Raw genomic sequence first — 17,624 nt, forward strand, 5'->3', positions numbered from 1 at the left:
TAAATAGACGGTATTACTTCAGTGTTATTGCACATTTCTATTATGTCTGGTAAAGTGATGAGTTATTCAGTTTTTGAGCGATTCTGCTGGCGTAGCTGAGGAGGACGGAACACACGCATTGTGACAAGAAATGAAGAACTTAATCAATGCATTTTAAATAATATGAATAAGTAATTAAATTGAATGACATGGTCTCCACTTGGTCAATTAGCCAACTGAACAGCCGTCACAAATTAACCGAGTGTCACAACAATGTGTCGTCTTACACGTCCTGACGGCATTCACTTTCAAGGGGACAACAGGACAACAATTTGGAACAAATCCTGACATCGAAGAAGAGTGTTGACCAAGGACAGCCAGACAGAGGACAAGAAAGAAATGCACTCCTCACAGAACATTATTAGACGCTGTAAGCTTTTTCCTGGGCGGAAGCAGCAACATGACATAAAAATGCTGACCCTGAGGCCACAGAGAGCGATCAAATTGACTGCAGTGATGTGCTTTAAAAATCAGGGGGGAGAAAAAAAAAAAAGAGAGTAAATCAATAATCCAAGAATAATGATCTGCTAGTATTGAGTTGACTATGGTGAAAAATGTTGTCTCTGGTATCAACTGAGTGAGGAGTAAAAGAGAGAGCTGAGATGTTGGACGTGTTGCTGCTTTGTAGGAAGGAGAAAAGCAGGTAGGTGTTTGAAGAGACTGCGAGGGTAGAGAGTGGGAGTTTGGACTCGAGAACGTCTCCAAACCACCTGTCCGCAGATGTGCCCAGAGGAAACCATAAAAAAAAAATCAATCCAAATGACTCTTAAAACTGGATTACTAATAATGATAACATCCTCATAAACAAGACAAACGTTAATCCTGAAGTGGGAATGTCCCCGATGAGGCATAAATACAAACATCATTGACCCTTGGTTAGTTTACCCTTCAGTCTAAAAGGAGTCATCTGAACACCATGTCCATTTATCCATGCTAGTGATGCAAAACAATCTGGTACGACCACTTGAATGACTCAAAACAGTGACGCAAAAGGAAGCAACATCTTCACTGACGTGAACACGGGACATGGTTCATCTGCAGCCTGACCTTTGTCATTTTTATGTAAAGCCACATCACTCCTGAAGCACAGTCTCCCTCGCCACTTACTCTTCTTGTTCTCAGGGGAAAGATGAAGAAAACAGATGGGTAGGTAGCTGAGAGTTGGGAGATCGCATTGTGTTTTTCACAACTGACAGCCACATCAGAAATTGTCAAACCGGTAAGCACTTCCCGGACTTTAGAGGTCATTTTGAGTGAAGCCAACTCTCTGTATCTGTAACCTGAATACTTTCACCAGATGGAAAACACAATCTGTTCAAACTCCCCCAAAGGGATTTGGCAAGACAGTGAGTTCACAGTACACACACGCATACAGACACACATATGCACACACACACAAAAGGTTACAATGATAAGTCAGATATGCTTTTGCCAGAGAATTGTATATATATAAAAAAAAAAAAAAAATGCAGGTCTCACCGCAGCACAAAAGATGCAGACATATTTATACGATGAGCCATAAGACAACATAATTATGTGTGCATGATGTCTAAGCTCCACTATACTTTCCTCTCTCCCCTCCTCCACTTTGTTTTAGTGGCCCTGTGAACAGCCGGTGGGGGAAAAAAGCACTATTTGTGCAGTGACAAAAACCAAACTGTGCAGTGATGGAAACCTAACAGAAAGGGAGCAGAGAAAGTCTAAAAATCAAAGTGGAGAAATCCTTCGTTTACCCAACAATATAACAGCACACCGCCTGCAGGAGAGAGCATAATCACTTTTTTTAAAATTTTATTTTGCCGCAAACAGCAGACTGTAACTTTTCAACAAGCAAGTAAACCAAAACTTTTCAAGTCTCGAGAAATGTATTCTGACACTCATCATTTTTATTTTCATTCGTCAACCCTTTGCAGCCGCTCTCCGAGCTGGGTTATCCAAGGCGACTCAGCAGTGTGTGCTTCAAATGTTTCAAACTGCAGAAACTATGTCACTCAGTACAAAACAAATGCACATAATGTTCTCTCAAGCCTTTTAAAAACTACATCCACTACTGTCATCTCTCCAAACGCGTTTTTCTAGCCGATCTGTAGAAGCTCCGCAAAACAGATTCGTGGCATGTTTCTACTTCCACATCAAAGGTGAATCACAGCGTAGCTTCTACAAAAAAAAAGAAGGGGGAAAATCTCACCAGCTTTACAGGGATCCTTGTAGTCGATCGTCTCTGATGTGGCACCGGACTCCACATAGTAGCCTGGGTCAATCGCCTCCAAACCGATCGCCAGTACCACGCCGAGACAGGATAGAAGACACAAACATCTCGCCGTGAGATCCATTATTGTGGTGGGGGAGACGGCGAAAGGCGAGGGATAAAGGTGAAGGCAGAGAGGGGGACAGAGGGAAAGAGAGAGAGAGACAGAAGAATGAGTGAGAGAAAGAGAGAGAGAGAAAATGGGAGGTTTTTGGGGGGGAAATTAGATCCCTCTGGAGGGCGGGTTTTAAATCCAGCCTCTCTCCGGTGTGTTCTTGGCTCTGGGGGCAGTGATTCCTCTTCTCCAGCCAGAGCTTCGGACGAGTGCAGAGGACTGCCTGAGGAACTTTGATGATCTGGCAGCTCCACAGGGGCGGTGAAAATGCCCTATTACGCTGTGATGCCCTTGCGCGTTTTTATTGCTCCCTAGTCGATCCATCAAGGGTCCCTGAAGAGCATACGTGGGACTATAATTTGTCTCACTATTATGTCTTTGTGAAGAAGGATTCATGGTGATAGTTTCCCATCCGCTGCCTCCACAGTCTTGTTTATACGAACCGTAATTCAATATTGAATTGACCAAAGTAAAGCTACCATCATATTTCACTCCCTGGAACAAGAGCTTGATGACAAATTGCATTCAATTTTGAATCTCATATTGTCTATAAAAGTTCAAATGAAACCCCACTTACCTGGCAAATTTGAGGTTTATTTATACCGTTTTTTTTATTTTACAGTTTCATCAAAGTTGTATACACCCAAACTCCCTCCTTCATTTTCGTTTTTTCCTTTAACAGTATTACGCACAGACGCGCACTCGACTTCAGCCGCCTGCTCGTGCTATCGCACGCGCACACACACGCGCACACAAACATAAAAACCGACTGAGCTTGACCTTTCCAGAATAGGCTTTACTCGCATATAGATATAAGCATCCCCAAAAAAATTTAAAGTGCTTAGAGCACCACCTGCTGGCGATTGATGGTACATTACACGAAGAGATTGTAAATCAAATGCAAATCAAAGTATAGGCACGTGTGCATGCCATCATGATTGTCTGAGTTTGGCAATTTGGCAGTTTTGTTAATATATTAATCGGAACTTAAAAGACTTAAATCCATATGCATAACTTTTAATAAATCAGAATTATTTTCTATTGTTTTTCATCTTTCTAATATTGTCTCCTTTTCTTTTGCACTTTCTAGACCCTCCATATAAACATCTGTGTGTAAACACATGCACAGTGTAAAGTACATGAATTATATACTACTATTGTACTTTTTGTACCTGGCTAAATATGCACAGTTCTCGTTGAACGCACTGCGTGTAACATTCTCTTCCGACTTGCAACATCATATTACTGGCATTGAACCGTGTAAGTTGAATGTTTAATCCATCTAATTTTAGCTGAACTATATATCAAACAAAATGTATTCAGAAAGAAGAGAAATTAAGGAATTTCCCTCTGCTTCTTCTTAATTTATCACACTATGGCCAATTTCTTGCCATTAATTAGTGAAGATTGCTTCACTAAGCTGTACATTTTCCAGTCTCACTGGATTTCACACACATCAGACTCATTCATGTAGAAAATAACAGAACTGTGGTGAAGCCTGGATGTAGAGACCTCAGATGAATTGCTTGAATATCAACTGCTGCTGCTGCTGATGGGAGGCTGTATGCCAGCAGCTCTGTTGATCTCTGTCTGACTGGCATTAGTTATCCTGTCCCTGCCTATTACACACAAAGCCTGGCTTATGTAAGAGGGAGGAGACACACTCTTCTCCTTATCTTATCTGACTGCTGCCTATGTGTGGAATTTAAGACAGGATGTCAGCTGAGATGAGTGGGCTGTATTTATGCTGTTGCTGTAAACACGGCAGTATAACTATCATGCATGAGAGCAAGCGCTCTTCATTATATTTTGAATAAGAGGAGTTTCTTAGCTTGCTCAATACAAGTGTTGAACACACAGAACCAAATATTTAGATTTGCAAACAGGGAACACAGCTGAGTCTCTTCAGGGAAATCTTTTTTTTTAAATTTTTTTTACTGTGTGTCTGTTTTAAACAAAAAGTCCATATACACTGCAGACGGGAAATATTGCCTTATACAAGAGTTTAGTGGAAACAAATGTAACACATACAGTTTATCGTAAATACCGACAGACATGACCTTCCATGTAATGCAGCTTTTTGCGTGCATATTATTCAAAGTGAGCATTGCACAGATGCTCAGTCAACTCCAGGCATCTTTGACATAGCTTCTGCAATCACGTAATCAGGACCAGCACTGACATTTAATTAGCCTTGAAGCTTAGTTCTCACTCTAACTTATTTCAGGCCTACCATATGGTGAAGTTCTTTGTCACGGTGAAAGAAAACCGCTACACAAAAAGTTAATATTATGATGAAACGCTGTAATGGTGTGAAAATAATTACTGTGATATATAATATGGAAGCCACAGCTATCATTGAAATTAGCTTACAAATATGGAGATATTCATAATTATCAAGTTGTGACATCAAAATGCTACACGCACACAACTCACTTCTCTTGACCGATGATAAATAAGATGCAAATCAATTTATGACAAAAGTGCTTAGACTTAATATAACCTAAGAAATGGTTACTTTTAGTTGTTATATAATTAACATCCTGGCCGTACAGCAATATTATCGCAGTCCCGGTAGGTTGCAGTTTATCCTCACGTGATACAAATAATTTCCTCCTTGAGGATAACATGTGATCATGTCTTTTTTCACTGGCCGTCAGGATGTTAAAGGTGTAAGAAGAGAGCACAGACCGTAGCATGAAGACCACCATTGCACTGTTAGTAAAGCGTTACCCGTCTGTGCGCAGCGGTTAAGCAACGCAGCGGCTCAGCCACAGCCGACAGTGACTGCCTGGCCTTTTCCATCCATCTCCACTGGGGAGCTCTCTGGAGGATGTGAAGCAGGTGTTCTGCATGTTGTTGGGTGGTGTGTATATCATTGCAGGGCGGGGGCAGTCTCAGCAGCAGGCTGCGGCTCCCAAATGCCTCTGGCACACAGCATCAGCTTACATCAGGTGTATCGTCATGGGCACCTTTCACTGCTGTAAAAGGGCAAAGTGGAATTCATAAACTCACACTCCAATAATGTAAAAATAAGCCTGCTGGAATTAAAATCTTAAGGACAAAGACATCTTTGATAACTTGAGTGTGCACACAGTATCTTCAGTAATGATGAGAATGCAGCACACTTTCATACACTGCCTCATATTTAGACGGATTAAGACAATACTTAGCGGAGGAAGTCATTTTCACTCTGCTGTCATTGCAGAGTTTTTATGTAACTTCCTATTACGATTGTACACCAAACATGGAAAAAAGTCTAAATTTAAAAATAAATTAAAAAAACTAGGTCATTGAATGAAGTAAAAGCCGTACTCGACCCTTCTAGGTAGCGTCTTTTCAAACAATAAGGAACCACATCAGTGTGCCTAAAGTAAAAACATGCATGTGTGTAACTTAAAATGAACATTAAGCTACAAAATACCACAATAAGTTGGGTAAAGGATTACTATTTAGGGCAGGTCATTAATTTTTCATTACTTACTATATCTCCACACAAAAAAAATTAGTCTTGCAATATTATTTCATAGCATTGTGGTTGCCATGGAAGTGAAGATATTCATAAGTTATTCATAAGATGAATTGCTGTGGGTTGTATCGATAACAACGTGGGCAGTGTGAAAGCAAAACAAAAAGGCAGATATTGCATGAATTAACACGTGCCATCACAATAGAAATAACTAGTAATCAAATAAAGAGCTTCAAGTAACACAAGGCTGTATCGGGGCCATTAGATGCTCAAATGAGACGCACCTTGGGCTCAAGGTTGTGAGTCGTCGTCACAACCTCACCAGCTTGGCTGAGAGATCCCACTCTACTCGACTGGGCTCCTCGCAGGGTCACCGTTATCGAAGTGGGGGCTTTCTGCCCTACTGACACACAAACACAACTGCTCAGCACTAACAGCTAAACAAGCTGACCCCCGAAATGCACTATGCGTGAAAATGGACCTTTGACTTTGCCACCAAAATTTGTCAAACATGTTTTGATGGAAGTCATCAGAAGCACCTTTTTTGCTTTGAGGTCAGCAAATTAAAACAATAGCAGGTTGTTGATGAACACAATGAGAGGTAAAAAAGGTAAAAATAATTTTGGAGATTTAGTTAGGCGGGAGGGGTGCAGTATAGTGGAGTATAACTGATTCACACTAAAAGAAAAAGACAACAAACAGGAGCAATGAAAACATGATTTGATTCCAGTCTTTATTGTATCAACAGGAAAAAGCTCGGCTAACGCCATGTGCTAATGTTATTGCTTCCCAACACATGTCTGCAAGAGGTTAGCATTCAAACATATGGATATTATAAGCAGGTGATTTGATGGAAGGGTTTACAAAATGTCCCTACATGAGGCAAACACAAACATGAAGTGAGAGACAAAATCTGACATACAAAGCAGTCTGGATCAAACCTTTAGGCATATTAAAGTTGGTCAACCATACTCATACTGGTTTTAACTTAATTCACAATTCTTCTGTATCAAATGGTTTCATACATTTATATTTATTTTACATTTGCATCCACTTCTACTTAAACATTATGTGTCAAACATAAGCTGGGAACTCAAACTTTAGACCCTACATTTCCCATATGGCTCTTTCTGAACATGAAAACAAAACGTGTCGTACGGCACTGATCTGCCCTGCGATGCTGTACATCTGTCCACCTGACTCTGCACACCTGATAACAGTCAGGTTCTTCCAGGCAAACCATCTACACACACACACACACGCGTCGACAGAGCTGTCCTCTACGGTCGTCTACTGCAGCAATCCTCCCTGGCCTACCGACGTCCTGAACTAGTGTTTCTAAAACAAAAGGATGAATGAACTCTGAGCATTCAACGTGGCCGTCGTGTTTTGGCAGTTCGAGACATACCGGCGGTCTGATTGGTGATGTGCCCCAAGCCGGGCAGGCTGCTGGCAAGCTTGGCCAGCCCGCCATTAGTGAGCAGCTGGTGGATGGCGGTGGTTTTAGCCACTCCTCCTGTGGTGACCACAGGCAACGCCCGGAGCAGAGTGCTGCTGCTGGTACAGACGGCGCTCAGGACCTGACCCTGGGGCTTGCCACAGACCGCCTGAAGGTGGAGGAGGAGAAGAAGACAAACAAATAGTTTAAGGTCTCGTCTTGTACAATAACAACAGACTTTAGATGAACTCCGTTTTTTACTCCCATTAGTAAACTCTTGTAAGAGTCTCTTCCTGTTGCCATTTTATTAGGTACACTAAGATACACCTGAGTTGTGTTTCTTCTATTTAGTAACCCAATATTGATATAAATAGAGGACAAAATATTTTAAACCACTCTCAGTATAACACAATTCAACAAAACCCTAAACTAAAAATCTCAAAAATGAAAATAAAGTGGAATCAACACCTCTTTAACTGAATATAACAATTTCTGCGTAGTTATTTCAAGACCCAATCATCTTTTCTAAAAGGAAAACAGAATATAGAAAGTGTGCTTACGTAAGCTACTACCAACAATAATATCAAGGTATCTGTTTATCAATCAATCTGCAACTTTAAGCAGCATGGAGGTGTGTGTGGAGCCACAGTCCTCCGTATCACACTACACTCTCATTAGATTTAAAACCGTCCTGTGACTGGACACGATTCAAATATACCGTTTCACTGTGAAATACTCACAGTACAGAAGCTAAAGATGCTCTAACTTCCGTTTCACTGGGACTTTCACAGCTCTTGTACGAGGTAAACCCATAATTGGTCAGTTGTTATTGGCAGAGCTTATTGGCAGGAGAAGGAACAATCATTCTAGCCCAATGCCTCGTCTGGCTCGGCTAAATTATTATCTATTTAATTGAGTGAAAAGAAGAAAGACAACTATTCTCTTTTTGCGTGCCTTGAATTAAACAAAGTTATGCAACTTATGGTTTGGTTGTCAGTACAGTTTACATAATTCCTTGCAACTGGACTTAAAACAAGCAAATCTTCCATTGTGGTCATTCAAACGTGTGTGCAGTGTAACAATGTAACCAAGAGGTACCTGGGTGCTGCCTGTATTGGCTGCTGAGGCGGGCAAGCTAGGAGCTTTGGTGATAATCTCCTGAAGACTGAAACTTAGGCCTTGTAGTAGACTGCTGGCGGAAGGCGCTACACACAAAAAGAAAGACAATGAATCAAGGGAGCTGAAATATGAAATATGAATAACTCCTTGTACAAACTGCTCCCACCCAATCACCCCCACCGACCTAAACTAGATGGACGGACACCCACACACACACACACACACACACACACACACACACACACACACACAGACAGACACAAACAGGCCAGATGAAAGCCATGTCCGAAGGGTAAGGTTCGAGACAGCGACAGACAGCGATGGCGCAAGAGGTAATCAATGATGATGTTTGCCTAAATATGTTGTCCTCGCACACTGATCTCATCCAGTGTCCAGAACCGTCACTCTACAAAGTGGTTAGAACTGCCCTGTGTGTTAAGGTTACTGTGCTGAGATTAGCTGCACAGCTGAGAGTGCAAACAGGCGTGCAGGGCAGGACAGGACAGAGATACCTTGGGCAGTAGCCGGAGCTTGCGCCTGGACTGGTGTGGAGGACCCTGACACCATGCAAGCCTGCACGCTGTTGAATGAGCTTGAGCCTGGGGACAGGGCACCAGATACCTCTGAGAGACTACCAGACCTGCAGTGACACACATAACCACCAATCTACTCAGGAGCTACCCCAGCAAGTGATGATTGGCCATCGCTCAGCTCCGAGCTAACACCCCTCATCAATCCCTCTGCACCAGACGAACTTTTGTCCAAAAGGGGGGTGTGGGTGTAGGTGTGGGTCGTGGGTGTAGGCATGATAACGGTTTTAAGCCCTCTATACTGAATGTGCCCGTGTGTACCAGGGCAGGCGAGCTTACCGCTGGCCTGTGAGAAGTCCAGAGAGCTCCTTGGCTCCAGCCACAGTCTGTCCCACGGTCACTCTCAAGGGCTTCCCAGAGACACTCACTGCATGGAAAAGGGATCACATCATGATGGTCCGTTAGAGATACTTCAGAGGGCCACTTTAGGAAAAGGCTGGAACAATTACCAAGCACATCTGGCTAGTCACGCATTACAGGCACCATACTTTTTCCAGGAATAAATGGATTTCAAAATTCCTACTTTTACTTCTTAAGCAATACTTTTCACCAAACAAAGACATGTTCCTCACTCAATGTAGCACTCTGTATGAAGGTGAGCTGCTAAAAACGGTCTACTACTGATGTTATCAATCCACAAAACAAACAGAGTCTGTTCACTCTGATCATACCAACAAAGGTTTTTATCAATGTTTACAGAAAACAGAATAACTCATGGAGCGTTTATATCAAACGAATGCTCATAGAGTCCTATATGTGATAAGAACACCAGGTTTTGTACCTTCCTGTGCAGCAGGGCTCATGGTGCCCCCTGCTGACTCGCTTTGGGACACAATGGTGACCTTGATCTTGGCTCTCTTGGCGGCTTTGCTTGGTGTGGGACTAGGCGCCTGCCTCCTCCTGCCATGGGACCTCAGTTCATCTCTGTCCAGCCCGTCCATCTGATCACTGGTCACTGGCACTGCACCACACAAACAAACACAGATTTTGGCCAGACTGCTGAGAGGACTTCAACCTGGGCTGTTCTATCCTTCGTTAACCCCACCATTAGCATGTCTGTAATATAAACCTGCTTTACTATTGTGAGTTTAAGAAATGTAAGAATTCAAAGCATGACATTGGGTGTTAAGTGAGGAGCCAGTGCAGTATTTCAGTGTGACATTCATATAGAATTGGGGCAATGGAAACCAGGAAAGGAGTGAAAAGAGAGAGGAAAAGGGATAGACACTTACCGAATATACAAGGAGGGGTGCCAGGAGGAAGATTTTTCCTCACAAGCATGTTTTGTTTCATAAAAGCAGCAAACTGAGCTGAAATGAAGGAAGGAGAAAAAAAAGTCGGAAAAGAAAGTTGTAGGAAGAGAAGAGACGAGAAGAGAGAGGAGAGTATTTCAGTCACTTTCTATCTGCTCGCAGTCAAAGTCGAGGTAAATGGCTTATCGCAACAAGTTCACATAAACAAATGGCGCAAGATTGAGAGCTGTGTACAGACGGGGGCAAAGGATTGCCGCGCATGTGTACGTGAACATGACTGTGTACTTTGTGTTTTCAATGCATCCAAAATTGAGCGTGGTGGGGAACCAACCTTGAGCCTGCTTAGGAGTGAGTACTGTGCCAGAGCGTTGCATGTGTGTCTTGAGGAGCTGCGTGGCTGTGATCAGACTGGACTTCTGTGCTGGAGAGAGACCGGACGTCTTAGGTTTGGGACTTGAAGTGGGACTGCTACAGACGCTAGACAGATCCTGAGGACACAGTGAAGAGGAGGGACACCCGATGAGTCATGATTAGTGTCAGGCATTGAACATGTAAACCTATTGCTTAACTTTAATTGAAAATGCAGCCAGCTCAAACATTGTACGTATATTAGAGTTCCTCCCAAATGCAGTCTACAAGATGTTACATATATCATTTTAAAGGAAAAATAAAGAATATAGTACATATTGCTTCAATTTAAAAAAAGTTGGTAATTGCGGCACATGTTAACTGACCTCTGAACCTGAAGGTGAGATGGGAAGTCTGAGTGCAGGGGAGGACGGTCGTCCTCTCTCCATGTCAAAGGGAAGCTCCCGCCGAGGCCTTTTCTTCTTCTCTGTGTCCAGGTCCCTCATCTCCCCGGAGCCGTGCCCGTGGCCCTCCGCCCGCGCGAGGACGCCCGACAAGAAGTCAGCTATCTCATCCTGCAGATCAGTCATGAAAGAAGAAAAAAAGCTTTTCTTATCAACATCATAGGCGGGTTTTTTTCTTTGCAGAGGATTGAGAACCTCTCCAGACTAACGGTAAAATTTGAACATTTATTAAAGTTGCAAGGACCGACCTGAACGCAGCGGTCCACCATGGTCTGCGTTAGTCCCTCTGACTTCATCTTTGTCGAATTGATTCTGTGGAGGAAGAACATTTTGTGATTCTACCGATACTAAAAATCCACCGCTAGAAAGAATATAATATCCTCTTATTTCCTCCTCGTTAAACCGCCAGGTTGTGACTGACCTGAGGTTGTCGTCTGACCCTCCCACCACCACCATGCTGTTGTCGGCCCTCAGCTTCTCTCTGAACTCCTCCATGCCCTCGATGCTACACTGCAGAGCATTCTGGCCGACCACAAACAACACGGGGGTCTTCATGTCCAGCAGCGGGTCATCCACATCCTGCAAACCAGTAGCACATTAACATTCATTACAACTACTGACTTCAAGCTAAAGGTCAGTTGTTCTTCGTAGAAACTGATGAATGAAAATGAATGGAAGATACGGCCTACGGTCTTACCCCTCTTGGCCCGTTGACTGTTAGCAGCGGGAAGCCGAGACACACTACAGCGGTCAGATACTCCATAAGAGACACCTGTAATGAATCAGGGTTTAATTAGCTGAAGAAGCTTTTTTTTTAATGGGTTAAAATCACTTCGCCTCACATTAGATAACAATGATACATTATAAGAAGTCTTACGTGACAGGCGATGAGAGCACCAGCGTTCCAGCCAACCAGGATTATGGGTTTGTGGGGGAAGTGACTGTGAACCTGGTGGTTAAATGTATGAATAGGTCAGTTTTTGTTTAATGTGCACATGCTGAGGATTGTCTGTAAATAATGCACAGAAAATAAAAAAACCTACTTTTAAGAAGTAAGTTGAAGAAACTTAAAAAAGACTGAGTATGTTTTGCTGATTGTGCTGTCTTTCATGCAATGAATGCCACAGTGACTATGCACATTAAAAACAAATCAAGTACACAAACATCACCACCATCACACTGCAAATACAGTCACACAAGGAGAAAATAAAAACAGAACATCCTACCTCCAAGACCTTAGCTCTGACCGTGCCCAACATGTGCTCCAAGCACTGCGTGATGCCAATGTTGGCTCCGCTGTTCACGTGACTGTGCACCGGAATGACCTGACATTGAAACAGCTATTATAGGCACTTTTCTGAGACTATTAACTCAAATTACTAATAATATATAAATTTAACTAAATGAGATTTAAGACCTTTCCCAAACAAGAGAGTTGCGACTGCCAGAATCTCATTCGCCGTGAAGTAGAGAGGGCGGGATTGGTCGGGCTTGATGGTGCAATTAGGATGAGTGGCGATCCAGGAAGCTTGCTCTGAAACATACAAGAGAACAGAACAGGGGTCTGGTCTTTAACTGTTACAGATCACGAAGAGCAAAGTAAAAAACTAAATTGTGTAACAATGCTTTCTATTACAATGGTTTAAGTGTTACCGGTTTGTTTTGAGACAGGACTCCAACAGCTGGGTCCCAGGGCCGTTTCAGTAGCAGTGACAGGGCCTCTGCGCTGGGAGTGCCAGTCTTTGCTGTTGTCAGCAACATTCTGTCAATCAGCAACGGCAACTTCCAAGACAACAAAGAGAGATAGTAATGAATCAAGAATCCCAGATGTTGCAAATAGTGGTGCAGACCAGTTCTTATTCTTCATTAAGTTACACACACACACACACACACACACACACACACACACACACACACACACACACACACACACACACACACACACACACACACACACACACACACACACACACACACACACACACACACACACACACCTTGCTTTTGAGAGTCTGCAGCACATCCAGGTAAGCAGCGAGCATAGCGAGGCTCAAGGATTCAATCATGGTCGTGTGTAACCACTGCGTCAGCTTGGTGTCCCAGTTCACACTGGCCAATGCATGCCGCACCTTCCTGGCACACTTGTCCACAGCTATTCTCCGCAAGATTGGCTCATTGGAAGCCTGAGAGAAACACGATCACACAAGAGACAGACAAAGGCAATTTACAAATGGCTTTAGTCACTCACACACGCGCGCACGCACGACTTTAGGAATGGACACAAAAACCCGGGGCTTTTAGTGTCCAAAACATATTGCACTGGTTTGGTACATTGTGTTTTGCAACAGCCTTTGAGATACAGCCGCATTGATTTGTGGAGTGTATGATGGAAGAAAATCATCCGAGTGTATAACGATGATCCAATAAAGCAGCGACTATTGAAGATACTTGTCGTAATTTCGGGAGCAGGACCACTCCTCAATCCTACCACTTCCTGCATATCCACGAATACCCGCCTAACCCGCTTCTTCTGCTCCGCTCTCGTATTCGGTATCCCTCCATCCCTCCTCCTCCTTCTCTCTCTCTTCCTCTCCTCTATGTACGGTCCTGAGGAGGTTCACCGTGCCCGGGTGCTACAGCAGATTCCCTATCGACGTTCCCCACAACTCATTCGGCTAACCGGACGAGCTACACGAAGCTCAAGCCTCGCATTCATTTGATGGTGTGGCCCTTGCTAGTGAACAAGCTATATAAACTCTATAGAGTCCGAACAGTCATTGACATACAGTATATTTTGATCAAACAAAACAAGTGGGAAAGCAAACACACTGTTGCATATCAAGCATTGCATGTACGCTGCACAATAACTCACAAATGTTGCTGAAGAACTTATACAATGTCGTTAATTTAACTTACATTTTCATTGGCCAGGCGGGCGAGTCTTTCAGCTTGTAGCGCTTTAAGGACTTTATTGAACAGTTTGTTCTGGGCCACAGACCATCCAGTCCTGAAACCAAACAATGATGAAGTCAAAAATAAGCACTTTAACTTAAATACTTTCAACATCGTCTCGATGAACACTAGTGGCTCCAGATGTTTGATTACTTGTTTACATGTTCCTCCCAGTCGTCGGGGGGTGGAGGGCTCTCAGCAACCGTGCGAGCAAACAGAACGTGGCGCTCACACTCCCTCATCACACTGAGAGCTTTCTGATTATCATACAGAGGAACCGGTGTCGGTGTGGCGGTCTCCACGTCTAACAGGGATTCAGAGTCTCTGCAGACAAAAGAAAAGAGAATATCACGTTACTGCAACGCAGAAAATAGCTAAGTGATCAAACTGATCACTTCATTTCAGATAGAGATTATGAATAGGAGCTTTTTAACTTACGACGAGGCTTCAGGCTGCCGACGAGGGGTAACAAACAGCGTCCTTGTGGGCCGGGCACTGCTGGCATCTGGGTGGGCATTCCATGGTTTGGCATAGCTGTGGTCCAAAAACACCAAATCCAACTCTCTCTCATGAGCCGACAGCTGGAAAAGCAAAGATGTGCCCATCTTCCGTGCCGATATCTGGAAGTCCTTATCCCCACCACGATGCATCGTCTTCCTGGGCCCCGGAGGGCCCCGGGAAGAGCTCAACAACCTGCGTGGATTCAGACTAAACTGCAAAAGAGGAGCCAAAGAGTATAATTTGAAATAGGCTGAGAAAACTATTCCTTTTACTGCCTTTTCCAAGACTAAACAACATGAAGGGGCGGTTCTACAAAGCAGCAATAGTGATACTGAACTTAATCTAGTGCTGAAGGGTTATGGGGCAGCAATTTATAATTGATTGGTTGTTTACATCACAAAAAAACTCTGTTCAAGTATCTTAAATGCGAGTAAATGCGGGATTCCTACGTTACTACTGTTGTATCCTGCTTATATTTAGGCTTTGACATGAAACAAGACAATTGATGATGTTTCCATTGATCATTGAACGCTATAGAATAATCGACTACTCGAGGAAACAACCGTGAGATTAACTCACTTAAACCCTGATAGCATGTTGTGACGTTCAAACATGCTTCCGCTTTGTCCACGGTGAGCACCACCCCTCACTACAATAATAATAACAATAATTATGTTATATATGACCTGTTTAGGGTTGGATATAACGTATAAACCCTTCACGTGTCTTGTTCATGTGCACCTTTTCGTGGCTGTTGATCGGTATTCAATATTTATCTTGAACTCGGTGTAAAGGGACTGACGACTATGGGCTGGCCTGGCGTGCTAACGTTAGCATAGCAAGCTAAAAGCTACCCAAATGGCGCTTATCGCTGCGTTGAGCTGCTCACCTCTTCCCTCTATTATTCCATGTTTGTCAAGACGTTTTAAATTCTTCTTTTGAGCCAAACAAGACCAAAGAAATACGTATTTATTTGCTTATTCCAGAGGTTATTATGAACCCCAAATACCCAGTGCGCAAAAGCCTTACTTCCATCTGTTGTGCGATTTGTTGCCATGTTAGGCACCACGACCCTCCTTTTCACGGCAACAAAAGACGAAGGACGGTCAGGGCCACATTTCAAGAAAACTGGCAACCCCGTTTGTGGCGCGTCAGTGAGTGACGCAAAACATGGACAGGATTGTTAGAGTCTGGATCATTTACTCGATGTTAATTACCTTAACACTATGAAAATAATGCCTGTGAATGATCGCGTTGCTGTTTTAATACATGATTTAAATGCACTGTTCTACTTCAGTAGTTAGTAATAATTGAGGTAGTTACTTAAAATCGAGCCCCAGTTATTATTTTGAGAATGAAAAAAATACATTTTCACTCCAAAAAGTCTGTTAAATTTAATTTGTATAGCACAAAATCTCAGATCAAAAATGGGCCTCAGAGGGCTTTACAATCTGTACAACATACAATATCCTCTGTCCTTGGACCCTCGAAGAAATTATTACTTTTAACAATAACAGCACAATAGAATGATAATGACAATAAAATCATTAATAATAATAACAATAATAATAATGTCAAAATAACTAATAATAATTACTATTAAGAGTAATACATAACTAGACTCCAAACTATGTTTATGTGGTTCAAAGCTTAAAATCAATCAATCAATAGTATTTTTAGTTGTTGTGTTAGACTGTGACCTCTTTCAGTAAACAGACCCTTCAATGCATGCCCCTTATTTACTTCCAAAGGTCCCTGCAGACAAATTGTTTAAAAGACAAGAGCCCTTCATTAAAAGTGCAGTTTCCTACATCTTAATCTCTTCACATACTACAAGCCGTACTACATTTAACTGCCACGATGGTGAGTTTAAAATTATTAAGTTGTGAAATTGTTTGTTGCAGCTATTTTTGTGTTTGAAGGGATAAAGTAATGTACATCATGGAGGGGAAGAGAGTTGTTAAATGTGAGGTTTGCTAGTAAATAAAGTGTCTAAGAATGAGTTTTGACTCATTATATGGCATGCACCTCAAAATGGCAAGACTTTACAACATGATTCGTTTGTGTTTTAGAGATATTTACGAACATGGATGTATAAAGATACAATGTTTCACCAGCGTTGCTCTGTTTTTTCATGGGCACGTTTATGGGCAAACACAGCTTATGATACTTTTACATTTTGTTCACCAAGATAATCTTCACAAATGAACACCACTTTTGTGATTTTTTAAGAGTGAATGCAATTGCCAGAAGTAACTATACACCACGCGGACAAATGAGGACGAGTATAAACACAACGAGGCTGTCGAGAGATTCCTGCACCATGCACTGTACATATCTGACTGGAATCCGTATGTTGAGATGAAATGTTAAAACTGTGATGTTTGTTTCCAATTTTTCCATGAAGAAATATTTGGCTCTGGCTTTGCTGCTAAGTGCTCTGGTGTCACTGACAATAGCTCAATGCTACAATAAAGCCATAACACCAGGTAAAAGCAAAGAAAAACACCCACATACAGTATATTTGTGGTAAATACATATACACATATGTTTTGAAAGATATACTCTTTTCTTGCACCCATAGGCATGACCCATTGTCAGGACGATGAGGATAATACATGGCATGCACTCGGATCTTCTTGGAGAAACAGTAAATGTATGGACTGTACCTGCGATGGGTGTTGCGCTGGGTGAGTACACAGAGCTCAACATTTAAGGTATTAAATGGGTAAAAAATTCAATTAAAACTACACTTACATATTCTACTGTTTGTTGTGTATTTGCAGGTATTCAACCCCGACGCAATTCTCTCCCGACTGTGAGAAGGTTTTTGACGCGCAGGCTTGTGAATTCAAAGTGCTCAGGAAAGACAACCCCAACGTAGCGTGTGCAATTCATGGAGCAGTAGGGAAGTGATGGAGCGGTCTGAAGGTCTGAAGTACAGCATGCAGATGTGATCCCTCACTGGCTTCTCACCAGGAAACTTGTTTTGTGTGTTGAAACACACGACCAAGCAGGAAGCACAGCTGCTAGAAATTGAAAATAAAATACTAAATCACACATTTCTACATTATTGACTGATTTTAAA

The 17,624-nt window shown here is 42.5% G+C and overlaps 2 protein-coding genes and 1 long non-coding RNA gene across 5 annotated transcripts in view; 1 reads left to right on the forward strand and 2 right to left on the reverse strand.

Annotated features, from left to right (window-relative positions):
• bmp1a (bone morphogenetic protein 1a) overlaps positions 1-2,405 on the reverse strand; it is a 29,810-nt gene extending 27,405 nt beyond the window's left edge. Inside the window, exon 1 of the mRNA XM_079162122.1 lies at positions 2,228-2,405. Coding sequence (XP_079018248.1) covers positions 2,228-2,372 — 145 coding nt within the window. The 5' untranslated portion in view covers positions 2,373-2,405. The remainder of the gene's footprint in view (positions 1-2,227) is intronic.
• A 4,193-nt stretch (positions 2,406-6,598) lies between these two features.
• kansl3 (KAT8 regulatory NSL complex subunit 3) lies at positions 6,599-15,577 on the reverse strand. Of its 3 annotated transcripts, XM_079161943.1 has the most exons (20): positions 15,426-15,577; positions 14,474-14,748; positions 14,189-14,359; positions 14,000-14,090; positions 13,081-13,266; positions 12,737-12,865; positions 12,501-12,617; positions 12,310-12,408; positions 11,961-12,032; positions 11,781-11,855; positions 11,505-11,662; positions 11,332-11,395; positions 11,006-11,194; positions 10,603-10,759; positions 10,251-10,328; positions 9,800-9,979; positions 9,298-9,385; positions 8,941-9,068; positions 8,408-8,514; positions 6,599-7,478 (listed from the first exon to the last, which is right to left on the reverse strand). In XM_079161943.1, exons 2-20 carry the CDS (start codon positions 14,683-14,685, stop codon positions 7,242-7,244), a joined length of 2,538 nt encoding a protein of 845 aa, XP_079018069.1. In that variant the 5' UTR covers positions 14,686-14,748; positions 15,426-15,577; the 3' UTR covers positions 6,599-7,241. The 3 variants fall into 3 exon arrangements, with proteins under 3 accessions (XP_079018069.1, XP_079018070.1, XP_079018071.1); XM_079161944.1 differs by lacking the exon at positions 10,251-10,328; XM_079161945.1 differs by lacking the exon at positions 8,941-9,068 and having other exon boundaries at positions 7,342-7,478.
• Positions 15,578-16,322: 745 nt separating this feature from the next.
• LOC306697713 lies at positions 16,323-17,611 on the forward strand. The gene is made up of 4 exons (XR_013767131.1): positions 16,323-16,399; positions 16,944-17,025; positions 17,121-17,226; positions 17,323-17,611. It is a non-coding gene; the product is annotated as an uncharacterized lncRNA (long non-coding RNA).
• Positions 17,612-17,624: the final 13 nt, after the last annotated feature.

The sequence above is a fragment of the Pholis gunnellus genome (genome assembly GCF_910591455.1).
Source record: "Pholis gunnellus genome assembly, chromosome: 6".
NCBI classification, from domain to species: Eukaryota; Metazoa; Chordata; class Actinopteri; order Perciformes; family Pholidae; genus Pholis; species Pholis gunnellus.